This window comes from Pristis pectinata, chromosome 12 (assembly GCF_009764475.1).
Source record: "Pristis pectinata isolate sPriPec2 chromosome 12, sPriPec2.1.pri, whole genome shotgun sequence".
NCBI classification, from domain to species: Eukaryota; Metazoa; Chordata; class Chondrichthyes; order Rhinopristiformes; family Pristidae; genus Pristis; species Pristis pectinata.
In genome coordinates, this window is record NC_067416.1 from 44,521,467 (window position 1) to 44,548,696 (window position 27,230).

General features: G+C 43.4%; 1 protein-coding gene across 7 annotated transcripts; it reads right to left on the bottom strand.

Moving 5' to 3' along the window:
- Window positions 1–282: 282 nt before the first annotated feature.
- On the bottom strand, window positions 283–26,719 carry LOC127576533 (zinc finger protein 239-like). Of its 7 annotated transcripts, XM_052027033.1 has the most exons (5): window positions 26,679–26,696; window positions 15,627–15,681; window positions 10,065–13,009; window positions 1,825–1,926; window positions 283–994 (listed from the first exon to the last, which is right to left on the bottom strand). In XM_052027033.1, the coding sequence occupies exon 5, from the start codon at window positions 923–925 to the stop codon at window positions 335–337; it is 591 nt and encodes a 196-aa protein (XP_051882993.1). In that variant the 5' UTR covers window positions 926–994; window positions 1,825–1,926; window positions 10,065–13,009; window positions 15,627–15,681; window positions 26,679–26,696; the 3' UTR covers window positions 283–334. The 7 variants fall into 7 exon arrangements, with proteins under 7 accessions (XP_051882993.1, XP_051882995.1, XP_051882992.1 ...); XM_052027035.1 differs by lacking the exon at window positions 15,627–15,681 and having other exon boundaries at window positions 1,854–1,926; window positions 26,679–26,719; XM_052027032.1 differs by lacking the exon at window positions 15,627–15,681 and having other exon boundaries at window positions 26,679–26,719.
- Window positions 26,720–27,230: the final 511 nt, after the last annotated feature.

The following is a 27,230-nucleotide window of genomic DNA, read 5'->3' on the forward strand; positions in this document are numbered from 1 at the left end:
GCAGACACAACTACATTGTTTTAAAAGGCATTTGGACAGGCAAGGATATGCGCCTAATGCAGATAAGTGGGATTAGTGTAGAAAGGCATTGTGGTCCACATAGATGAGGTGGGCTGAAAGGCCCATTTTTGTTTTTGCTGTAGGATTCAATGATCTATGATTTTTTCTTTTAAGTGCAGTAATTTCTGTTCATCACATTAGTAATGAAGCTAAAAAAGCCACAGATCAGCCATGATATCAATAAACAGAACAGGCTTATTATGACCTGCCCTTGCTTTTATAACTGAAAGAATAAACAGTTAAATTCATATACAATCAACAGCAGAATCTGCAGTCAAACATGTACTCGTTGGTGTGTCAAGAGGGTAAAGGATCGAGTAAATCCCTTCCCACAAACTGAGCAGGTGAAGGGCCTCTCTCCTGTGTGAATTCGCTGATGTCGCAGAAGCTCGGATGAATTAGTAAATCCCTTTTCACACATGGAGCAGGTGAATGGCCTCTCCCCAGAGTGAACTCGCTGGTGTCGTAGGAGGTGTGATAACTGCGTGAAGCCCTTTTCACAGAGGGTGCAAGTGAATGGTTTCTCCCCAGTGTGAGTGCGTTGGTGAGTCAGAAGTTCATTTCTGCTTTTAAAGCTCTTTTCACAGTCAGAACATTTGAAGGGTCTTTTATCTGTGTGAATGCGCTGGTGTTTCACCAAGTTGGATAAAGTCGTAAAACCCTTCCCACATTCAAGGCATGTGAATGGTCTCTCCCCACTGTGAATGCGTTGGTGAATCTGGAGGTTGGAAGACAGACTGAAACCCCTTCCACACGCAGAGCAAATGAATGGCCTCTCCCCAGTATGGCAGCGTCGATGGGTTTCCAGCTTGGACGGGTAACTGAATCCTTTCCCACAATCCCCACATTTCCACGGTTTCTCCATGGTTTAGGTGTCCTTGCCTCACTTTCAGCAATAAATTGAAGTCCACTCACAAATCAGTATGGTTCCTACCTGCAAGGAACAATGCAACATTTTGTCAGACTATATAAAAGCTCAGCGCTCCATCCACATGGGCAACTTCTGTCAAGTGGTTGAAAGTTGACACTTTCCAGTCACAATTATGTTTTACATCTTTTTTCGCACTTGAAACATAGAATTCCTGTTCCGTTTGGAGGTAATAATAGTCAAGTCCAGATCAACATTGCTTTATCAGAACGTGGATTTAAATTTGGTTCAAGCTTCACATCTGCAAAACCTCCCATGCCAGTACCTTCTAAGAGGAGAACATAAAACATTGAAACTGGGCGTTTGTGCAAATACTCTGTGCTGCTGTTATACTCCACATGGCTTCCCACTTTCACCTTCCTTTTCAAAACAGCAGCAGTTTCCCTCAACCACTTCCAACCAGTGAATAAATTTCTTTTATTTCACGTATATATTTTTTTAAATAACCTACTTGCACTCAAAATAGGTGCAACTATTCTCTGCATTTCCCATATCGAACGCATAATTTTTAAGATCATTGGTTTTTTGCCCTAGAGATACCTCCGACCTGTATCACATCTTCCTACAGGACCGAATGTGTCTGCGCATGCGCCATCTTCCCCTTGGTCTCCGGCCGAACGCCTAAGCGCCCGTGACGCTCTCTCCAGGCCTCGCCCACCCGCTGTCCCCACACCGAACTGGCTACCGTGGAATATTCTCCTCCCCTTTACCAAGGATATGCTCTTCGCCCGTTAAGTCCAACAAGTGCGGATGCCTATCCAACAATATTTTATTTGTAACTGGCGGCCAACACCAGGTGCCTCCGCCCACTGCCAGATCCCGCTGCTCTGCCGTACCTCAACCGCGACTGAAGCGCCTGCCCCACCTCCATTGAAAAGCCAGCTTCCCACGGCGCATGCTCCACGCCCGCTCCAACATTGCGCCTGCGTGCTTGGGCCCTGTGGAGAAGATATGGCGCATTGTCCTCTTGACGGAATCTTTGGGTAAAATCCCCGCCATTTAAGTCGATAGTAATTTGTTTCCTACCACAGCATTAGATATTTGAGATATTTATTTATTAGTCACATGTACATCGAAACACACGGTGAAATACGTCTTTTTGCGTTGCTAATGGAGACAAGGAGCCAAAAGGAAAGTCAACAAAATATAGTTTCTTAATGTTTGCCTACAGGTTTAAGTCCTTCAATGTCCAATCTTCAGACTTTATCGCCAGAGGGGTTGAGGATGTAAGATGAATCACCGAGCATGAATTATAACACCATTTTAGGTTTGCTCGCAGTGACGATAACCAAGTACAATGCTAACATCATAAATTAACAATAAGCTCTTGAATTGTCCATTTGGGAAGTTATTGGAGAAGATTCTTAGGGTCGGATTTACTCGCAGTTGGAAAAACATGGACTAAGGATAGTCAGCATAGCTTCGTGCAAGGGAAGTACTGCCTCGTGAATTTAATTGAGTTTTTCGAGGAAGTGACAAAGATGATTGATGAGGGTAGGGTAGTGGATATTGTCTATACAGAGTAAAACATTTGACAAGGTCCCTGGTAGTTGGCTGGTCCAGAAGATTAAATCACATGGATCCATGGGGAGAGATTAAAGGAGCTAGGGCTGTTCTCATTGGAGAGAAGGAGGATGAGGGGAGACATGATAGAGGTATACAAGATATTGAGAGGAATAGATAGAGTGGACAGCCAGTGCCTCTCTCCCAGGGCACCAATGCTCAAAACAAGAGGACATGGCTTTAAGGTATTGGGTGGGAAGTTCAAGGGTGATGTCAGAGGGAGGTTTTTCACCCAGAGAGTGGTTGGTGCATGGAATGTGCCGCCTGGGGTGGTGGTGGAGGCTGATACATTGGACAAGTTCAAGAGATTGTTAGGTAAGCATATGGAGGAATATAAGTTCGAGGGATATGTGGGAGGAAGGGGTTAGATAGTCTTAGGTGTGGTTTGAAGGGCAGCACAACATGGTGGGCCGAAGGGCCTGTATTGTTCTATGGTTCTATTTGGTAAATTGGATCCAAAATTGGATTGGTCATAGAAAAGAGAAGGTAGTGGGAGGTGGGTGTTTTTCCTGACTGGAGGTCTGTGGCCAGTGGTGTTCCACAAGGATCAGTGCTAGGACCTCAGTTGTTTGTAATATATACAAGATATCTTTATTAGTCACACGTACATCGAAACACACAGTGAAATGTATCTTTTGTGTAGGGTGTTCTGGGGGCAGCCTGTAAGTGTCGCCACGCTTCTGGCACCAACACAGCATGTCCACAACTTCCTAACCTGCACATCTTTGGAATGTGGGAGGAAACTGGAGCACCCAGAGGAAACCCACACAGACACAGGGAGAACATACAAACTTCTTACAGACAGCAGCCAGAATTGAACCCAGGTTGCTGGCACTGTAATAGCATTACGTTAAGTGAAAATTGTAGGTGGTCTGTTTAGCAAGTTTGCAGATGACACAAAATTGGATAGCGAGGGCAGTAACAGCAATTTATTTCACCAGGACACAATGGTGCAGCGAGTAAAACTACTGCCTCACAGCTCCAGCATTCGTGGTTCAATCCTGACCTCAGTTACTGTGGAGTTTGCGCATTCTCCCGATGACCGTGTGGATTTTCCCTGGGTGTTTCGGCTTCTTCCCACATCATAAAGATGTGCGGGGTTGATAGATTCATTGGCCTTTGTAATTTGCACCTAGTGTAGATCAGCAGTAGAATCTGAGGGGAGCTGATGACAATGTGGAGAGAATAAATAGGGTAGGATGAGTGTAAAAATAGATGCTTTACTAGATGCAGTGTAGACTCAGTGGGCAGAAGGGTCTGTTTCTGCGTTGTCTCTCTCTCTCATCAAAGCCCTTACCTAAATTCATGTAAATCACATCTACTGCCCCGCCCTCATTGTTATACTTTGTTACCTCTTTAAAGAATTCAATAAAATTGTTCTACCATAGACAAAGCCTGATTCTGATTAGTCAAAATCAGAATCAGGTTTATTTTCATTGACATACATTGTGAAATTTGTTGTTTTGCGGCAGCAGTGCAGTGCAAGACATAAAAATTACTATGTTACCAAAAATAAGTAAATAGTGCAAAAGAAAAATAACGGGGTAGAGTTCATGGACCGTTTAGAAATTTGATGGCAGAGGGGAGGTAGCTGTTCCTGAAATGTTGAGTGTGGGTCTTCAGGCTCTCGTACCTCCTCCCTGATGGTAGTATTGAGAAGAGGGCATGTCCTAGATAGTGAAGGTCCTTAATGATGGATGCCGCCTTCTTGAGGCACCTCAATAGTGGTGAGGGTTGTGACCATGATGGAGCTGGCTGAGTCTACAACCTCCTGTGGCCTCTTTCAATCCTGCACATTGGAGTCTCCATACCAGGCAGTGATGCAACCAGTCACAATGCTCTCCACTGTATATCTATAGAAATTTGCAAGAGTCTTTGGTGACATACCAAATCTCTTGAAACTCACAATGAAGCTGGCTCACCTTCTTTGTGATTGCATCAATGTGTTGGGCCCAGGATACATCCTCTGAGATGTTGACACCCAGGAACTTGAAACAGTTCACCCCTTCCACCACGGATTCCTCAATGAGGACTGGTGTGTGTTCTACAGACTTCCCCTTCCTGAAGTCCACGATCAATTTGGTATTGGTACTGGTTTATTATTGTCACTTGTACTGAGGTACAGTGAAAAGCTTGTCTTACAAACTGATTGTACAGTCAATTCATTACACAGTGCAGTTATATTGAGTCAGTACAAAGTGCATTGATGTAGTACAGGTAAAAACGGTAACAGTACAGAGTAAAGTGTCACAGCTACAGAGAAAGTGCAGTGCAATAAGGTGCAAGGTCACAAGGTAGATCGTGAGGTCTTACTGATATTGAGTGCGAGGTTAGTCCCCATCTTTCCAAGTGACCATTAATTCACTCTCTCAGAATATTTTCCAGTATCTTCTATATCAATGTTGTTAGACTCACAGGTCCACAGTCACCAGACTTTTCCCTACAGCCTTTCTTGAAAGGGGAGACCATGTTTGCTGTCCAGTCATCTGATACCTCACTTATGTCCAGCGAAGATTTAAAAATCTCAGCCACAACCCCAGCAATCTCCTCCCTTGCCTTGGATTAATCATATCTCGTCCTGGGGATGTGTCCACTTTTACACTCACTGAGGCACCCAGTGTATCCTCGACTTGTGCACATTTACACAAGACTTTCATTTACCCTTTCACTGAATTTTCCAACTACAAAGTCTGTCTCCTTTGTGAATACTAATAAAAAGTATTCAATTTAGAGCCTCACCTGTACCTTTTGGCTCCATTGCACAGATTACGTATGTTGTCCCCATTGGGCCCTACTTTTTCCCTGGTTATTGTTTTACCCTTAATATTAATTTTACTCTTAATAATAATTAAAAATGCCTTTTTAACCGAGTGCCAGTGATTTTTTTTGTGATGCCTTTTACCCTTCCTAATTTCCTTTTTAAGCTTCTCCCTATATTTTTTGTACTCTTGATGGGCTTCCCCTGTGATTAGTTCCCTATACTTGTCATATACTTCCTTTTCTCTCTTTAGCTCACCCGCAATATCCTTCCACATCTATGCTTACCTATACATTTCACCTAGCCTGGAAGCACACCTTTTGGCCCAACTCATCCATGCCGACCAGAGGAAGATGTAGAGATGGGTACAATTACAACAATTAGAAGACATTTGGCTCATATCCCTCTAAACCTTTCCTATCCATCTACCTGTCCAAATGTCTTCTAAATGTTGTAATTGTACCCATCTCTACCCCTTCCTCTGGCAGCTCATTCCACATACCCATCACCCTCTATGTGGAAAACTTTGCCCCTCTGGTCCCCTTTAAATCTGTTGTCCTTGAACTCCTACTATTTCTCCTGTGAATGCTTCCACTGTGCAAATGTAGACTTATTGCAAGTAGGTACTCCCAATCTATGATGCTGGGGGAGCTCAGCAGGCCAGGCAGCATCCATGGAGAAAAGCAGGTGGTCAACATTTCGGGTCAGGATCCTTCTTCAGGACTAAAGATAGGAAAAGGGGAAGCCCAATATATAGGAGGGAAAAGCAGAGCAGTAATTTGTGGACAGAGGAGGGGAGGCGGGGTGGGCACAGGGCAGTGATAGGTAGATGCAGGTAAGAGATAGGCAGGTGCGGGGGAGGAAGGGAGAGCAGATCCACAGGGATCTGAAAGGGGTAGAAAAAAAGAGAGATAAGCTAGGAAAGGGAAGAGAAGAAGCATGGTGTGGGGGGGGCGGTTGTGGGGAAGTGGGGTGGGGATTATTTAAAGTGGGAGAATTCAATGTTCATGCCGTTAGGCTGCAAAGTTCCAAGCTGGAAAATGAGGTGCTGTTCCTCCAGTTTGCGCTTGGAATTCTGGCAGTGAAGGAGGCCGAGGACTGACATATCAGTGATAGTGTGGGAGGGGTAGTTGAAGTGACTGGCAACGGGGAAATGCTGATTGCGGTTATGGACAGAGTGTTCTGTGAAATGGTCACCTATTCTGTGTTTGGTCTCACCCATGTAGAGGAGGCCACACTTGAAGCACTGAATGCAGTAGATGATATTAAGGGAGGTTCAGGTGAATGTCTGTCTCACCTGATAGGACTGTTTGAGTCCCTGGATGGAGATTCATTGACCACAACTCTGCCAATCTTTGTGTTGTCCTGAAATTCACCAACCGACCCATCTACATTTACATCCAAGTCATTTATATATATCATGAACAACAGAGGTCTGTTAACACCCTTCCAACACTACCCTCTGTCTTCTATGGGCAAGCCAATTCTGAATCCAAATTACCAAGTCCATCTTAATTCATCTTAATCTTCTGGATCAGCCAACCATGAGCGACTTTGTCAAATGCCTTACATGTGGACAACATCCACTGCCCTGCCCTCAATCACCTTTGTCACCTCCTCAACAAAGTCAGGTTTGTAAGACATGATCTGCCGCGCATAAAGCTGTGCTGACTGTCCCTAATCAGGCTATGCTTTTCCTAATGCATGCAAATCCTATCCCAAAGAATCCTCTCCAATAGCTTCCCACCACTGATGTGAGGCTCACCAGCCTATAATTTCCCAGATTATCCCCATTTTCCTTCTTGAACAAAGGAACAACACTGGCTACTCTCCAGTCCTCTTGGACCTCACCTGTTGCTAGTGAGGATACAAAGACCTTTGTCAAAGGCCCAGCAATCTCCTCTGCTGTCTCTCTCAATAACCTGGGATAGATCTCATGAGGCCCTGGGGACTTATCCACCTTGATGCTCTTCTAGTACCATCTCCTTCTTGATCTCAAAATGCCCTAGCACATTAGCATGCCCCACACTGCTCTCACTCTATCCTCCGTGTCGTTCCCCTGGCGAATACCGATGCAAAGTACTATTTTAGCACCTCCTACACATCCTCTGACTCCAAGCATTAATTCTCTCCCTAGAGAATCACTAGAATGGTCCTACCCTCTCCCTAGTTCTCCTCTTGTTTTTAACGTATTAAATGCTTTTCAATTCTCTTTAATCCTTCTTGCCAACAACAATTCATGGCCCCTTTTAGCTCTCCTAATCCCCTGCTTGAGTTCTTTCCTGCTTTCTTTATCTTCAAGGACTCTGTCCGATTTTAGCTTCCTGAATCTTACATATGCTTCCTTTTTCTTTCTGACTAAATTCACATCTTCTTTCATCATCCAAGTTTCCCTCAACTTGCTGACCTTGTCCTTCCTCCTTACTGGAACCTGCTGGTCCTGAACTCTGATCAGCTGGTCTTTAAACAACTCCCACATGACAGATGTGGACTTACCCAATAACAGCTGCTCTCAATAGCTCATGTCAAATGGTGTCATAATTTGCCCTCCCCTAATTTAGTACTTTCCTGCAAAGTCCAGACTAATCCATATTCTTAACTATCTTAAAACTTAAGGAGCTGGGATCACTATTCCCCAAATGCTCTCCTATTGAAAGGTCAGTCATCTGACCAGGCCCATTGCCCAAAACAAGGTCCAGTGTGTCACTCTAGTTGGACTATCCATGTGTTGTTTCAGGAAAGCTTCTTGGATGCATCTAAGAAATTCTGCCCCATCTAAGCCTCTAGCACTAAGGAAGTACCAGACAATATTTAGGAAGTTAAAGTCACCCACCATGACAACCCTGTTGCCTTTACATCTTTCCATAATCTGTCTACATATCTGTTCCTCTCTCCTGGTGACTATTGGGAGGCCTTTAGTATAATCCCATCAGAGTGATTGCACCCTTCTTATTTTTGCGCTCTACCCATATTGCCTCAGTGGATGAGCCCTCCAGTATGTCCTCTCTGAGTGTAACTGTGACATTCTCCCTGATCAGTAACACATCCTCTTTTAGCTCCCTTTCTATCTTGTCTAAAACATTGATGTTGAAATGCCAGTCCTGTCTGTCTTGCAACCAAATCTCCGTAATGGCCACAACATCATAATACCATGTACTGAACTAGGCTCTAAGTTCATCTGCCTTACTCATAATCCTCCTTGCATTAAAAAACACACTTCAGCCTATCATTTGCACCATGTATATTAACCTGTCCCTCTGCCTGTCCTTCCTTTCAATTACACAGGGAAATCTCCACTCAAGATTGTTCATCTGCTCACCTGAAAATGACAAACTTCAGGTTAAAAAAAAACAGCCTGCAATGATTTAACTGGATAAGTTACTAAATTTGATTATACATTTAGGATAAACTTAATGAAATAATATCAACTCAGCCTTACTCACTCACTTACCAAAGCCTGCACTCTGCTAATTTGTCACCAAGTTCTTATTACTCCTCTTATTCCATGAACTACAAAACCTTATCAAATGCTTTTGGGAAGTCCATATACTCACCTATACTGTACTGCCCTCAGCAACCCTCTGCTATTTCACTTTTGCTTTTATACAGAGTGGTTGATATCTGAAACTTGCTGTGAGAGGTGGTGGTGGTGGAGTCAAGTAGAATCACTATGCTTAAGAGACATTCAGGCAGGCACTTAAATGAGCAAGGCACCAAAGGATTCAGACCTAGTGTAGGCAAAGGGTGTAGTGTAAATGGGCAAAAAGGTCAGCATGGATGTGGTGGGCTGAAGGGCCCATTTCTGTGCTGTACAACTCAATGACTCTTTGCCTCTAAGTGAAACACAATCAGTCCAGCATGATTTGTCTTGATCAAATCTGCGATGCCTTTTCTGCTCGTCAAATGAATATTAATTTTGTCTTCAATTATTGCTTTCTAGCAATATCCCTTGCATCCAAGTTTGCGTGATTGACCTGCAGTTACTGGATTTACATTTACATTCTGTTTGGAACAAGGATGTAATGTATGGAATCATCCTGGTACCACCCTGTGCCCAAGGCAGATTTAAAAAAAAATCACAGCTCCTACCTTCATGATTTCAATCTTTGCTTCCTCTTCAACTTAAAATGTATTCCATCTCGACCTTGAATACAGCATGCCAATCCATTACCTCCCTAACATATGTCATCAGTCTGGTACTATCTCAACTACCTCTTATTGAATATGGCTGCATCCTTGACATCTTCCTTGACAAAGTCAAGTGGGAAAAACTCTACCATATCCTCAGCCTCTATAGGGGGGAATATCATTTTTGGTCCCTACCCCTCTTCACACTGTGTTTATCAGTTGTATGTCTATTCGAGGCATTTTTTATTGTTATTTCAAGCTCAGAAACAGACCGCCCAGCCCACTCAGTCAGTGCCAGCCTTTAAGCACCCATTTACACCAATCCTATTCTGATGCCATTTTATTTTCCATACATTCCCATCAATTCCCCCAAACTCTACCACTCACTAGGGGCAATTTACAGTTGCCAATTAACCCATCAAACAGCACATCTTTCAAATGTAAGAGGAAACAGGAGCACCTGGAGGAAATGTAAGGAGAACATAAAGTACAAACTTAATACAGACAGGAGGTCAGGATTGAACCAAGGTCGCAGGAGCTGTGAGGCAGCAGCTCTCCTAACTATGCCCCCATCTTATGTTAGCTGCTGATCTATTTTTGTACTCTCCCTTTTCCCTTCATTTTTACCTCTTCTCTATTCTTTCCGTATCCTGACTCTCTTGCGTTATTAATCTTGCATTCATCCTTGGTTCCCTTTCTCTGCTTCATCTTTTCTTGTTTCCTGTTGTCAGAAACAGAAATCAAAAGAACATAATATTTCTTCTGTTTGGCACACTTAGAAAAAGAATTGAGTATACCAAGACGATGACTCCTATAATTCACAAAAGTTCCCTCACATCAATTTGTTAAATAATAACAAGGATTGGCTGTGAAGTTGCTGAATTCAATGTCACTATGGTTGAAGAATTGGACAACAGTACTAATATCTCACCCACATCTCTTACAAGAATCTGCCACTTCTTAAATAGGCAGATGTTAATAAGTTTTGCTGTTCATATTGTTCTATACATTCAAAGTAAATTAAAAATTACTGCTGTTATTTACTTAATGCATGACAATGCAAAGCTAGATAGCTGTGAGATTAGAGTAAAAGAAGCAGAGAGGCTTTAAGGGGATAAAAATAAGCTTGGTGAAGATGGCAGATGAAATTATTAAGTGGAAAACTGTGAATTCATCCGCTTTGGTAGAAAGAATAGTAAGGCAGGTTATGTTTTAAATGGTGAGAGGTGGCAAGGTGTTGGTATTCAGAGGGCTCTAGTTGTCCTTGTACACAAATGAACTAAAATTAACATACAGTTGCAACGAGCAATATGGAAGGTCCTTATTGCAAGAAGGTTTGAGTTCAAGGATAAAGATGTATTATTGCAATTACATAATGCTTGAGATAGCACTCCTGGGATATGCACAGGTGACTTCTCACTGCCTAAGGGAAGAATGGAGTTGCAATGAAGGTTCACCAGCTTTGTTAGTGCCTTTGAGGAAGCGGCACAGGGAGGTTGATGGAAGGAAATTGTCCAGTGAGGAGAGATTAAGCAGAATGGGTCCCAACTCTCTGGAGTTTAGAAGAATGAAAAATGAATACATAAAATTCTTATGGACTTTAGAATGGAAGATGCAGGGATGATGTTTCCTCTGGCTAGAGTGTCCAAAACCGAGGTAGGGGAAAGTGGAGGGGTGGGGTTTGGTTTACAGTATCATAATAAGAGATCACCATTCAGGACTGAGTTGAGAAGAAACTTCTTCACCAAGACGATAGTGAGTCTTTGTCATCCCCTTCCCTGCAGAGGTATGAAGGCTCACTTGATGAGCATATTTAAGATAGAGATACACAAACTTTTAGTCATTAAAAGAAATCAACAGATATGCAGTCAGTACTGGAAAGTCATACAAGGTAAAAGACTAGCCATCACCCAACAGAATGGCAGAATAGGCCTGCTACTTTTGTTTCTTGCATTCCAACATGAATACAACTGAATGCAATTGTAGCCTTCCTCATTGTTAACTATGTCCCAATTTGGAGGCAAGCCAAATTTTGACTTTGTATTATCTGATTGTTAAATATTGAATGAGTGGTCACAGCACAAATCTCTGTGGAACACTGCTTCTAACCTTCGACTGGTCAGAGTGATAGCCTCAACACTTACTCTGTCTAGAGCAAGCCTGCACCTGATACCTGCTACCTGATTCTGACTTAAATCATGAGGCTACCTGCATAACCAATCTCTTCCTGCCCGATATAAGCCTACCCTCCAGGGTCAGAATGATCAACCTCAACCTTTGCAAAGAAGAATCCTTCAACAAATGAGAGAAGCATATTTGGAGACCCCAAAATCAGCAATTCACATTATCCTTCTTTCTGGTGGATTCTGAGGTTGATCATCTATGTAATGTCCTCAGTAAGAACTGTCAACAAGGATTAATTGACAATTTTTGATTGGAGATTTTGATCTTTAGGACCTTCAAGTTGATCTTTAGAAGAAAATCTACAATTTTAAGTTGATGAAATTTTAGTCATGAAGTAAAAGCTCACAATTTTATTGCAATTAAATTTCTGTTGAGAATCCTTAAGTTAAGAAATGTCCCAGGAAGTGATCCTTCAAGGTTATTGCAGTCTCAACAAGTCAATGAGCTATATATACAAAGTGTCAAAAGCCAGCCCGTTATATGGGGAAAAGAAATCTCTGATTGGCAGAATGAATGTAATTTAGTCCCAAATGTGATTAATAGTAGTACTAATAACAGAATCACAGTCATTTATGAACTCGCTGGTGTCTCAGCAGGGTGGATGACTGAGCAAATCCCTTTCCACACACAGAGCAGGTGAACGGTTTTTCTCCTGTATGAACTCGCAAATGTTTCAGAAGGTGGGATGTATTGGTGAACCCCTTCTCGCACATGGAACAGGTAAATGGCCTCTCCCCAGTGTGAACTCTCTGGTGCGTCAGCAGAGTGGACGATTGACTGAACCCCTTCGAACATACAGAACAAGTGAATGGCTTCTCTCCGGTGTGAACTCGCAGGTGTTGGATAAGGTTGGATGAACACCTGAACCTCTTCTCACAATGAGAGCAACTAAATGGTCTCTCATCAGTGTGAACTCGTTGATGTGACTGGAGGCAAAATGACTGTGTGAATCCCTTCCCACACATGGTGCAGGTGAATGGTTTCTCCCCAGTGTGACTACGTCGATGATTTTCCAACTGGGATGGATAATTGAATCCCTTGCCACAGTCGCGACAAATACATGGTTTTTCCATAGATGCACACACTCCTCTTTCCGGATTGAAGCCTTGTTCACACACAGAACATACTCTACTTCTCCAAGTGTATTTCAGACTGTGTGACAGGTTGAAGTTTTTTGCATAGTCAGTCAACTGACCATTTGAGTTTCTGTCTTGATGCTGTTCTAGTCACAATGATGTTTGAAACCTTTTCTCACTGACAAAGCAAACGTTTTTTCTTTCATATTCAGTACCAATAGTAATCAGATTCTGATTAATCCAGTTATTGTCAGATGTTTACGTAATGTTTAGCCTGAATTTCCTAAACGTAAGGCCTCATCTTCTGACATCCTGTAAAAGGAGTTTACAAAAGTCAGTGTTGTAAATTTATTTCAACATCGAAATTTATTTCAGACAATTCTGATTTTTGTCAACGTTTTTTGTCCACTCCCATTTCTCAAAGCTGTTAATCCGTGCCCCACGCAACAATCCTCCTTGTCGCAAAACTCAAACCTTGTGCCCCAAGCCAACGATTTTTGTTTTGGTTTCCTTTTCTCTTTGCTGAAGGTGCTAGCTGACTGGGTTCAATTTTGCACAAACTAGTTCCTGTCTGCCTCCTCCTGTAACAGGTTGATTTTAGCTGGGTTCAGTTCTGCACATTGGTTCCACTTTCTCTCCTGAAGGTACTGTCACTCGCTGGGGAATACACCTTCTTCCCCTGTCCTGTAATCCTTCCAGTTTCTTTTGATCTGTTCTCATTTGAATACTCTCCATTTCTCCTCTGACCTGCTCATCAAATCAAATTGAGAACATTTGGTTCATTGTATCTGCCAAGTTCTCTACAAGTCACACATTCAGCTCTCTCCCTTCAGCCCTGGAAAATGTTTGTTTTGAAATATTTAGTCAAATTACCACTTTCAAAGCTAACACTGAATCTGTTTCCATCACCTTTGTTATATGCTCCAGATCATAACAATCCATTTCTCCACAAATTTCTCTAATTCCTTTACCAATCAATTTGGTAATGACTTGCCTGCCATTGGGAACTTCATGACTTCTTAATCCACATTCCTCATTGCCTTCAACACTTCAAATATATCTCCATCCTTCCCATACTTAATCCCCACCCTCCTATCCTTCCCACAACCCTGCAAACCCCTCTGCTCCAAACTCAGGTTTTCCAATATCTCCAAGCAATTGATTTCATCCTTTGTATCATTAAGCTAAACCTGCTCAAAACACAGTCCAAGGAACTGACTTACTTATTAATATGCAGTGTCTAGAATTGTATATAATACTCTTAACTTGAACAGACATTCATGAAGTACGAGGTTCAACAAAGTTCCTCCAGAATGTAAAGTAGGAAATATAAGAAGCCTGTTCAAGAAAGAAGGGAGAAATGGGGAAATCACAAGCCTGTTAATGTCAGTAGTTGGAAAAATGTCCATTATTCAGGATTCTGTAATGGACAGAGTCAATGTTAATGTATGGAAAAGAAACAGGCTTCGACAAGTGTAAGTTTCTGAGAAATTAAATAGCAGTATAAATAAAGGAGAAGCAATGAACATCTGCATTTTCAAAAGACACCAAACAAAAGATTCTTATATGAAACAAGGCATCAGAGGATTAGGCACTGTATTAGAATGCAGATATGATTGGGTAGAAGACAGAAAACAGTGGCAATAAGCAGATGATTTTGAGGTTGGCAGGTTGACATAGTTGGCTTACATTCTGTTTCTCTCATTTACCTACATTCTGTCTCTCTTGATATTGGTTTATTATTGTCACTTGTACCAAGGTACAGTGAAAAGCTTGTCTTACAAACCAATCGTACAGGTCAATTCATTACACAGTGCAGTTACATTGAGTCAGTACAGAGTGCATTGAGGTTGTACAGGTAAAAACAATAACAGTACAGAGTAAAGTGTCACAGCTACAGAGAAAGTGCAGTGCAATAAGGTGCAAGGTCACAACAAGGTAGATCGTGAGGTCAAGAGTCCATCTCAATGTATAAGGGAACTGTTCAATAGTCTTATCACAGTGGGGTAGAAGCTGTCCTTAAGTCTGGTGGTACGTGCCTTCAGGCTCCTGTATCTTCTACCCGATGGAAGAGGAGAGAAGAGAGAATATCTCGGGTGAGTGGAGTCTTTGATTATGCTGGCTGCTTTACCAAGACAGCAAGAGGTAAAGACAGAGTCCAAGGAGGGGAGGTTGGTGTCCGTAATGCACTGGACAGTGTCCACAACTCTCTGCAGTTTCTTGCGGTCCTAGGAAGAGCAGTTGCTGTACCAAGCCATGATACATTCAGATAGGATGCTTTCTATGGTGTATCTGTAAAAGTTGGTGAGAGTCAAAGTGGACAAACCAAATTTCTTTAGCCTCCTGAGGAAGAAGAGGCACTGGTGAGCTTTCTTGGCAGTGGCTTCTTCGTGATTTGACCAGGACAGGCTGTTGGTGATGTACACTCCCAGGAACTTGAAGCTCTCAACCTCAGCACCATTGATGTAGACAGGTGCATGTACACCGCCCCCTTTCCTGAAGTCAATGACCAGCTCTTTTGTTTTGTTGACATTGAGGGAAAGGTTGTTGTCATGACACCATTCCACTAAGCTCTCTATCTCCTTCCTGTACTCCGACTCATTGCTGTTTGAGATACGGCCTGCAATGGTGGTATCATCTGCAAACTTGCAGATGGAATTCGAGCAGAATCTGGCCAAACAGTATAGGGAGTAGAGTAGAGGGCTGAGGACGCAGCCTTGTGGGGCACCAGTGTTGAGAATAATCGTGCCGGAGGTACTGCTGCCTATCCTCACTGATTGCGGTCTGTTTGTTAGACAGTCAAGGATCCAGTTACAGAGGGAGGTGTTGAGTCCTAGGTCTCGGAGTTTGGTGACAAGCTTACTTGGGATTATCGTATTGAAGGCAGAGCTGTAGTCAATAAACAATAGTCTAATGTAGGTGTATTTACCTGTCCAGATGCTCCAGAGCTGTGTAGGGCCAGGGAGATGGCATCCACTGTAGACCTGTTTTGGTGATAGGCGAATTGCAATGGGTCCAGGTTGTCTGGTAGGCTAGAGTTGATGCATGCCATGACCAGCCTCTCAAAGCACTTCATGGTGGTGGATGTCAGAACTGATCCCATTCACCCATTGACTAAATAACCTTGTTTACAGCTTATCACCATGGTCACTTTGGTTCTCCCCCACCTTCCCCACAGTTTAACAAGCATCTTTTCTCTCCTTCCCATTTCTGATCAAGGGCTTTCAACCTGAAATGTTAATTTTGTTTCTATTCCCACAGATGCGGCCTGCCCTGCTGCATATTTCCAGCATAACAGACAGAGGGGTCTGCTTCTTAATTATGCTTCTTGGTGCTCAGACGTGTTGATCCTGGCGAGCTCCTGCTCACCCAGCCTGGAATATCTAACAGTGAAGTGTTGAACATACTACCTGCTATGGGAGTTTACTTCAGCTATCCTGATGGCAGTATACATCGCACCCCAGACGGACATGAAGCCTGCACTTAATGAACTATACTCCACGGTCAACAACCTTGAGACAGGATACCCAGAGGCCCTCTTCATTATTGCAGGTGACTTCAACCAGGCCAACCTCAAGTGTGTGTTACTAAAGTACTACCAGCACGTCTCCTGTCCCACTAGGGACCCTAACACCCTTGACCATTGCTATACAACCAAAGATGCCTTCTGAGCCACCCCTTGCCCTCACTTTGATAAATCAGACCACCAGGCTGTGCTCCTTCTCTCTGCATACAAACAGAAACTGAAACAGGAGGATCCAGTACAGAGAGTCATGCAGTGCTGGTCTGAGGAAATAGATTAGCTTCTACGTGACTGCTTTGAGTCAGTGGACTGGTCCACGTTCAAAGACTCAGCTGCCAGCCTTGATGAGTATGTCACCACCATCACAGACTTTAACAGCAAGTGTGTTGAGGACTGTGTACCAGGACAATATGGATGTTCCCAAAGAGGACAAAATGGATGTTCCCAAAGAGGATAAAATGGATGAACTGGGAAATCCACTCCTTACTGAAGTTGAGGACTGCTGCATTCAAATCTGGTGACCCTGATACTAAAAAGAAATTGAGATATGAACTCCGGAAAGCTATCAGGAATGCCAAGAGACAATACCTGTTTAAAATAGAGTCCCAGACCAGCCATCAGTTGTGGCAGGGCTTACATGCTATAACGGGCTAAAAAACGAAGTCAGGCAGCATAGTTAACAACAGCGCATCCCTTCATGATGAGCTTAATGCATTTAATGCATGTTTTGAACAGAAGAGAAGTGATTGTCACCACGCACCCTGACAGCCTCCAATGCAACTGAACCTGTGGTCACTACTGAAGACGTAAGATCAGTCTTCCGGAGAGTGAACCCGAGGAAAGCATCTGGCCCGGATGGTGTCCCTGGCCAAGTTCTCAGATCTTGTGCTGATCAGCTGGTGGGGGTATTTGCAGACATATTTGACCTCTCCCTGCTTCAGTCTGAGGTTCCCACCTGTTTTAAGACCACTATCATCCTGGTACCTAAGAAAAACAAGGTAACATGCCTTGATGACCACTGACCAGTGGCTCTGACATCCACCATCATGAAATTCTTCAAGAGGCTGGTCATGGCATGCATTGGACACCATCTCCCTGGCCCTACACTCATCTCTGGAGCATCTGGACAGTAAAGATACCTACGTTGGACTATTGTTTATTGACTACAGCTCCGCCTTCAATACTATAATTCCAAGCAAATTCATCACCAAACTCCGAGACCTGGGACTCAACACCTCTCTCTGCAACAGGATCCTTGTCTTTCTGACCAACAGGCCACAATCAGTGAGGATAGGCAGCAACACTCCAGCATGATTATTCTAAACACTGGTGCCCCACAAGGCTGTGTCTCAGCCCTCAACTCCCTATACACTCATGACTGCGTGGCTAGATTCTGCTCCAACTCCATCTACAAGTTTGCAGATGATACCAACGTAGTAGGCCATAGCTCAAATAATGAGTCGTAGTACAGGAAGGAGAAAGAGCTCAGTGACACGGTGTCATGACAACAACCCTTCCCTCAATGTCAGCAAAGCAAAAGAGCTGGTCTATGACTTCAGGAAAGGGGCAGATGAGATACAGTGTTGAGAAACATGCAGTTGTACACTTTGGAAGAAGAAATAAATGGGCAGATTATTAACTAGATGGGGAGAAAATTCAAAATTCGGAAGTGCAAAGGGACTTGGGGGTCCTCATGCAGGATACCCTAAAAGTTAACCTCCAGGTTGGATCGGCAGTAAAGAAAGCGAATGCTATGTTGGCATTCATTTCAAGAGGAATAGCGTATAAAAGGATATGTTGATGAGGTGCTATGGGGCAGTGGTGAGACCTCACTTGGAATACTGTGTGCAGTTTTGGGCCCCTTATCTTAGAAAGGATGTACTGATGTTGTAGGGGATTCAGAGAAGATTTACGAAGACGATGCCCAGAATGAAAGGGCTTACATACGAGGACTGTTTGTCGGCTCTTGGACTGTATTCATTGGAGTACAGAAGAATGAGAGGGGACCTCATAGAAACATTTAGAATGTTGAAAGGACTGGACAGAGTAGATGTGGCTAAGTTGTTTCCCTTGGTGGGTGAGTCCAGGACAAGGCGGCACAGCCTTAGAATTAGAGTGTACCCATTTAGAACAGAGATGTGGAGAAATTTCTTTAGCCAGAGGGTCGTGAATTTACGGAATCTGTTGCCATATACAGCTGTAGAGGCCCAATCATTGGGGGTGTTTAAGGAGGAGATTAATAGGTCAGGGTATCAAGGGATATAGGGAAAAGGCCAGGAATTGGGGCTAGATGGGAGAATAGTTTAGCTCATGGTGAAGTGGCAGAGCAGACTCAATGGGCTGAATGGCCTACTTCTGCTCCTTTGTCTTGTGATCTTGTGAAGAAAGCTCACCAGTGCCTCTACTTCCTCAGGAGGCTAAAGAAATTTGGCATGTCCCCTTTGACATTCACCAATTTTTATCGATGCACCATAGAAAGCATCATATCTGGATGCATCATAGCTTGGTATGGCAACTGCTCTGCCCAGGACTGCAAGAAACTGCAGAGAGTTGTGGACATAGCCCAGCCCATCACGGAAACCAGCCTCCCCTCCTTGGACTCTGTCTACACCTCTTGCTACCTCAGTGAAGCAGCCAGCATAATCAAAGACCCCACCCACCCAGGTCATTCTCTCTTCTCTCCTCTTCCATCGGGTAGAAGATACAAGAGCCTGAGGGCACATACCACCAGGCTCAAGGACAGCTTATATCCCACTGTGATAAGACCATTGAACAGTTCCCTTATACAATGAGATGGACTCTTGCCCTCACAATCTACCTTGTTTGACCTTGCACTTTATAGTCTACTTGCAATGCACTTCCCTGTAGCTGTGACACTTTACTCTGTATTCCGTTATTGTTTTTACCCTGTACTACGTCAATGCACTGTGTAATGAATTGATCTGTACAAATGGTATGCAAGACAAGGTTTTTACTGTACCTCGGTACAAGTGACAATAATAAACCAATACCAATACCATTTTCTGCTTTTATTTTCGCATCTGCAGTTTTTTTTCTGGCTTTCAACAGTTGGGTTAAACTGGTCCAGGTTATCTCCCAAAGTCCATGACTTCACACTTGCCTGTGTTAAATTACATTGCCAAATAAATGTTCCTTTTATTAACTTCCATACCATCCTGCTCCTTATTTACTATATTGCTAACTTTCACATCATCTGCAAACTCCAAAATTGTTCTTCCTGTAGCAATCCAGTTCTTTATGAATAATAATGTAAATTCCCTCAAACAAAATGCCAAGTGATCTCATTACATAATTTTTTCACTTGTCTTTCTGACTATCTAGCATTTCTCTCAGAAATGAGGTGCTGTAAAATTTGTATCCACTGTCCTATCAGAGAGTACATTTCAAATCCTATAAGATTTTGTGGAAAATGTTGTCTTTGGTTCTTGTGCCAATTAATCTAAGTTTGTGCCCTTCGCACATTAACGTCACTGAAAACAGATTCCCTTCTTTGATTTTGTTGAAATGATTCATTTTAAACACCTTCATCAAATCCTATTTTGCCTTCTGTAACAGTGGTGATTCAATGGGCCAAATGGTTTCCCTCTGTGTCACAACCATTCCATGAGAAACTACAACTCTCCCATTAATCCCACCCATTTCTATTTCCCAAATGTCTATTGTGTGATACCTGAACAAAATGCCTTTTGAAAGTTCATATGTATAATATGTACTGTACGACACACCTTCATTAACTTACTGGCTGCTGCCTGACCAAACTCAATTCAGACAACATGAATTGTCTTTCACAAATCCTTGCTGCCTGATTGACTGGTCCGCAGTTATCAGCTTTTACTCTCACCGCTTTACTGAATAGGGTTGGAACACTTGCAAACTTCACTCTGATGGCACCCCACATCCAGACAACCATCTCCATTTTTGTTTCCCCCAGTAACTTGGAAGCATCCCATCTGGCAGGGAGACTTCAATTTTGTGAGATGCCAAGTAGTCACTACTTGCTTTCTATTTATTTTTATTTCATTCAATATTTTCACTCCCCAATAATACTGTAAAATATTAACAACATTCTCTTTAGAAAAAGACAACCTAACAAGTATACATACCCAAGTTAAGCCTTCAGGTTGCACAAGATGAACATAGCACAGACGGCTTGGCTATCAACATCTGCGCCAACCATGATGAAAATTAATTTAGTCCCATCTGCCTCAACATGGTCACAATCCCTCCATTCCCTGCCTGTTCACGCATCTAAATACCACTTAAGCATTGCTATTGTATCTGCTTCCACCACTTCCCCTGGTAATGAGTCCGAGGCATCTCCAAATCTCTTGAATAAAAAGAAACTTGCCTTGTAAATCTCCTTTAAACTTCCTCCTCACCTTAAAGCTATGCCTGGGAAAAAGATTCTGACTATCTATCCTATGTCTCTCATAATTTTATATATGTCCATCAGGTTGCCTCTCAGCCTCCTGCATTCCAGAGAAAACAAGTTTGTCCAACCTGTCCTTGTAATCTCCAATCTAGGCAATGTCTGGTGAATATTTTTTTAAAATTTTATTTACAGCGTGGTAACGGGCCCTTCCGGCCCAACAAGTCCACGCCACCCATTTTAAACCCATATTAACCTACCCGTATGTCTTTGGAATGTGGGAGGAAACCGGAGCACCCAGAGGAAACCCACACAGACACAGGAGAACGTACAAACTCCTTACAGACAGTGACGGGAATCGAACCCCAATCGCTGGCGCTGTAATAGCGTCGCGCTAACCACTATGCTACCGTGCACCTTCCCCGAAGCCTCCACATCTTTCCTGTAATGTGGTGAAGAGAACTGCACACAACACTCCACATGTGGCCTAAACATGTGACCTAAACTGCACACAACACTCCACATGTGGCCTAATGTGGTTTTAAACAGCTGCAACATGACTTTCCAACTTTTGTACTCAATGCCCTGACCAATGAAGGCAAACATGCCAAATGCCCTGTTTACACCCTTTGTTGCCACTTTCTGGGAGCTATGGGCTTGCATCCCAAGATCCCTCCGATCCTGCCATTAATTATATACTTTACCCTTACATTTGATCTCCCAAAGCACAACACCTCATTCATGACCAGATTAAAATCCATTTGTTTGCTATTTCTCCGCCCATATTTCCAACTGATCTATATCCTGCCGTATCTTTTGACAACCTTCCTCACTATTACTACACGAGTATATAAAATTGTGAGGGGCATAGACAGGGTGAATGTGCACAATCTTTCTTACACAGTTGGGGAAACAAGAACTGGAGAGCACAGGTTTAAAGTGTTATGGAATGAGCTGCAAGAGGAAGTGGTTGAGGCAGGTACATTAACAACATTTAAAAGGTACTCAGGAAGGTACATGGATAAGAAAGGTTTAGAGTGATATGGGCCAAAAAGGGGCAAATGGGAGTATCTTAGATGGCAATCTTGGTCAGCATAGACCAGTTGGGCTAAAGGGCCCATTTCAGTGCTGTATTAATCAGCACATTAATCTATGACCATTAATCACAGACCTCCAGTCAGAGAAACACCCCTCCACCCGTCTTCTCTGGCTAAGCCAGTTATGAATCCAATCTACCCAGTCACTGTGGATAGAAACTTGTATACAATTTGTCATACAAATCTCATACTGTTTTATCTTAACCTCTTTGTTATCCATAGAACTCCACTATGGATGCCGTCTTTTCTTATGTACCCAAGCACATTCTGCTTTGAAGACTCACTTGATGCTAGATTTCAGCTTGGATATTTTCACCTAGATTTTTGTTTATTTCTAATTTACAGTTAATGCTGCTGCCTCAGCTCAAGGGACCTTACGTTGACCCTAACCCTACATGTTTTGCTGAGTTTGCATATTCTCTCCACGACCGCATGGGATTCATCACTTTTCACCTGCCGACAAGCCCATAAAACAACCATTCACTTGACCCTCTCTTATCTGTTACACCGCCAGCCCGGATGGATACAGTAAAGGCCAGTCAATATCCTAATTTCAGTGCTGAAGACTTGCACCTGAGGACCTGCTGTAGCTCCAGCCAAGGCGCTCTAGTTATAAAGCCAACAATGACAATGTTCACCGATATTCTATTCCTTTTGCACCTCTTTGCATAATGAAGCAGCCGATGCCTGCAGGCAGCAAGGCTAGTTAACATTCAGGCAGCAACAAGCAATAATCACGCCAAGTGCCAAGCATTGACCATATCCAAGATAAAGCCTGACTAGTCACTTGCGAAATTCATGGCATTAGCATCAATCAGCGGCTCATCAACAACCTGGGAATTACTACTGACCAGAAATTTAACTGCACCCGGTCATATAAGTACTTAGAGTCATAGAATTACTCAGCATGAAAACAGGACCTTCGGCCCAACTTGTCCATGGCGACCAAGTTGCCTAACTGAACTAGTCCCATTTGCCTGCAGCAACAAATAATCAGGACCTCAAGCGTGGTTTAACCCAATGGGGGGGGAGTTTCCTTCCCCCCCACCACCCACCACAGACGCAACTCGATCCACTGAATTCTTCTCGCTGATTGTTTGTTGCTCCAGATTACAAATCTGCGGTCTCTTGTGGCTCTGTCTGCCGGAGTTTGGCCCATATCCCTCTAAACCTAAACAGTGTTGATGTACAGAGGGATCTTGGGGTCCAAATGCATAGGTTCCTGAAAGAAGCTACACAGGATGATCAGGCGGTAAAGGCGGCATATGGCATGCTACATTGAGGAAGCTACATTGCAGCTTTATAAAACTCTGGTTAGGCCGCATCTGGAGTATTACATTCAATTCTTGTTGCCCCATTATAAGAAGGATGTGGAGGCTTTGGAGAGGGTGCAGAAGAGGTTTACCAGGATGCTGCCTGGATTAGAGGACATGTTCTATAAGGAGAGGTTGGACAAACTAGGGCTGTTTTCTCTGGAACGTCAGAGGCTGATGCAACTTTATAAGAGGCATAGACAGAATAGACAGTCAGTATCTTTTTCCCAGGGTCAAAATGTCTAATACCAGAGGGCATGCATTTAAATTGAGGGGATAAGTTCAAAGGAGATGTGTGGGCAAGTTTTTTTAACACAGAAAGCAGTAGATGCCTGGAATGTGCTGCAAGGGGTGGTAGTTGAGGCAAATACGATAGAGGCGTTTAAGAGGCTCTGAGATAGGCACATGAATGTGCAGACAATGGAGGGCTGTGGACATTGTGTAGGCAGAAGGGATTAATTTAGTTGGACATTTAATTAGTTCCTGTGCTGTACTGTTCTAGAGAGCATAGGTTTAAGGTGAGAGGAGAGAAATTTAATAGGAACCTAAGGGACAACTTTTTCACCCAGAGGGTGGTAAGTATATGGAATGAGCTGTCAGAGGAAGTGGATGCTGCAGGTACATTAACAACATTTAAAATGTACTTGGATAGAAAAGGTTTTGAGAGATATGAGATAAACACGGGCAAATGGGACTAGCTTGGGTGAGAATCTTGGTTCGCATGGATCAGTTGGGCCAGAGGACCTGTTTCCGTGCTGTATGACTCTATGACTATGACCTTTCATACTAACTATAAATCCCTTTCAAATGTTGTAATTATACCAACCTTTACCACTTCCTCTGACCTCATTCCACATCCCCACCACCCACTGTGTGAAAAAGCTGTCCTTCACATCCCTTTAAAATTTTCCCCCCTCACCTTAAATCTATGCCCTCTAGTTTTAGACTTCCCTACCCTCAGAAAAAGACTATGGCCTTTCACTCTATCGATGCCCCTCATGATTTTCTACACCGCTATAAGGTCACCCTTCAGCCTCCTACGCTCCAGGGAAAAAGCCCCAGTCTATCCAGTCTCTTCTTGTTACTCAAGCCCTTCGGTCCTGCAAACTACCACCTGCAAACTCACTGTGCCAACTAAATTCTCATCCAAATCATTAATATAGATGACAAACAATGGTGGACAATGATGCCCATGGTCACAGGCCTCCAATCTAAAAAAAACAATCCTCTGACTCCCACCAACAAGCTAATTTGTAGCAAATTGATAGTTCACCCTGCATCTCCATGTGATCTAACCTTCTAGACCAGCCTACCATGTGGAACCTTGTCAAAGGCCTTGCTGAAGTCCATGGAGACAACATCCACTGTCCTGCCCTTGTCAGATCTCTTGGTCACCTCTTCAAAAAATTCAGCCAAATTCCTGTGACATGATTTCCCCAGGAACCAAACCAGGGCATGCATTTAAGGTGAGAGGGGAAGTTCAAAGAAGATGTGCAGGCTAAGTTCTTTTCTTCCACAGAGAGTGGGGGTGCCTGGAATGCGCTGCCAGGGTGGCAGTGGAGGCAAAAACGATAGAGGCATTCAAAAAGCTCTTAAAAAAAGCACATGAATGTGCAGAGAATGGAGAGATATGGACCTTCTGTAGGTAGAAGGGATTAGGCACTTAACTACTAGTTTAATTATATCTGCACAACATCGTGGTCTGAAGGGCCTGTTCTTTTGTTATACTGTTGTATGTTCTAAACCCAAGCTATCCCAAATCAGTCCTTACCTTTCCAAATGCAGTTTAATACTTTCTCTCAGAATCCCCTCCAGTAACTTTCCACTACTGACATTAAGCTGGCCCTCGCTGGCCTGACCAAAGTTTTACACAGCTGCAATATGACTTCTCAACTTTTATACTAAACAACCCAACCGATGAATGCAAGTATGCCCTCTTTACCATTCTATCTACTTGTGTTGCCACTCTCAGGGAACAATACACTTGCATGCAAGATCCCTCTGTACATCAATGCTAAGGATCCTGCCATTTACTGCACACTTTTCCCTTACATTCTACCTCCCAAAGTGTAACACAGTTACTGCTCAATGTTAACCCCCTGGATATTGCTAGTGGGGGATTCAGTGATGGTAATACCATTGAATGTCAGGAGAAGATAGATGTATTTCCTCTTGTTGGATATCGTCATTGCCTGGCACTTGTGTGGCATAAATGTTACTTGCCACCTATCAGCCCTGGCCTGTATATTGTCCAGATCTTGCTGCATCTGGTGCAGTTGGCACCATCCAGGCCAAAATTAATTTGCTTCATTGGCAATCTATCCACCACCCACTGCCTTTCACTCTCCTCCTCGATGGCACCCTGTAGTCACAGTAGACACTTGGTAATTTCTCAACTAAGCTAAGCCAACTGCACCTCCAAATCCTCCAACCTCTACTAAAAAAATGACAAAACCAAAAGGAACAACGAAACACATTGTTGCAGAAATAAATGTAATAATCACTGAAAAAAGGGAAAGCGCTTCATAATCCTGATGAAGAGTCTCGACCCAAAACATCGACTGTTTATCTCCCTCCATAGATGGTGCCTGACCTGCTGAGTTCCTCCAGCATTTTTGTGTGTTGCTCCAGATTCCATTATCTGCAGAATCTCTTGTGTCTCAGAGTAGGTTCATAAAATGTTTATAAGAACATTTGTAAGGTGTTGCAGGAGCCTTAACAGCATTGAGGAACAGAGGGATCATGGGTTCAAGTTCATATCTTGCTGAAAGTGGCTGCACAAGTTGATAGGGCGGTAAAGAAGGCACATGGCATACTTGCCTTTATTAGTCAAGGCATTGAGTTCAAGAGTCAGGAAGTTATTTTGCAGCTTTATAAAATTCTGGTTCAGCCATATCTGGAGTATTATATTCAATTCTGCTAGCCCCATTATAGGAAGGATGTGGAGGCTTTGTTGAGGGTGCAGAAGAGGTTTACCAGGATGCTGCCTGGATTAGCAGGCAGATGCTGCAAGGAGAGTTTGGAGAAACTTGGGTTGTTTTGTTTCTGGAGTAGCGAAGGCTAAGGCAAAGACCTGATAGAAGTTCATAAGATTATGAGTCGATATTAAGAGTCGACAGCTGGCATCTTTTTCCCAGGGTCGAAATGTCTAACACTTAGAGGGTATGGATTTAAGGTGAGAGGGAAAGTTGAAAGGAGAGGAAAGGGGCAAGTCTTTTTTTTACAGAGAGTGGTGGGTGTCTAAATTGCACTGTCAGGGGTGTTGCTACGATAGAGGTGTTTAAGAAGCTCTGAGATGAGCACATGAATATGCAGAGGACGGAGGGATATGGACATTGTGTAGGCAGAAGGGATTAGTGTAATTAAGCATCATTAGTTTAATTTAGTTCGGCAAAACCTCATGGGCCGTAGCGCCTGTTCCCGGGTATGAGAATGGTTCCTGGGATAGATGGGAGGCGAGGACCGCTCTCCTTGGCAAAGACTGGGTAAGATTTACCAAAGATGGCGCAGCCGCACACCCCCGGGATCATCGGTTTTACCCGTCCCCGCACGAGAAACTCGGGCTCTGAGAGAACCTGTTCTCGTCCTGAAGCACCCATGAAGCCTCCCTCCCCGCCTGCCCACATCCAGCGCCTCCCCTGTGCCAACAATCTCCTACCGACTCTGGCGCTGCTCACTCCACCACGGTCTGTCGCGGCGGCCACACAACTTTGCACCTGCGCAGCAGCAGGCGGGCCGCGCACGAAAAAAACCCTCCCCACCCCCTCCTCTGATGCAGATAGGCAGCTTTCTGGCCCGTATTGCATTCTGGGTAGTTGCAGGCACCACAAGTCTGTTCTAAACTGAATCTCTGACCTGAATCTTGAGACACAAGAGACTGCAGATACTGGAATCTGGAAGAACACATAAAGCGCTCTCTCTAAATAACGGCATTCTTCAGACTGTAATGTAAAGTAGTTGATCAAATCTCTGAGTCGCCAATTTCAATGTATGAGCATTGTGTCCCAGGTCTGAATATAGAGCAACGAACTTTATCCCGTGACACCAGTATAAAACAGTGAATATTATGTAGATGGACCCTATATAAACCAGAAATGGTTCTTCCCCAGATCCCAATATAATTCAGTAATTTATAGTAATTTATCTTTTCTTTCCTTTCCTAGCCTTTCCCTCTCTCTTAACTTTTACCCATCCCCCGGTGGATCTGCTC

Excerpts from the sequence above, each read along its gene's own strand:
- LOC127576533 (XM_052027037.1), bottom strand. The coding sequence starts at position 925 with ATGGAGAAACCGTGGAAATGTGGGGATTGTGGGAAAGGATTCAGTTAC.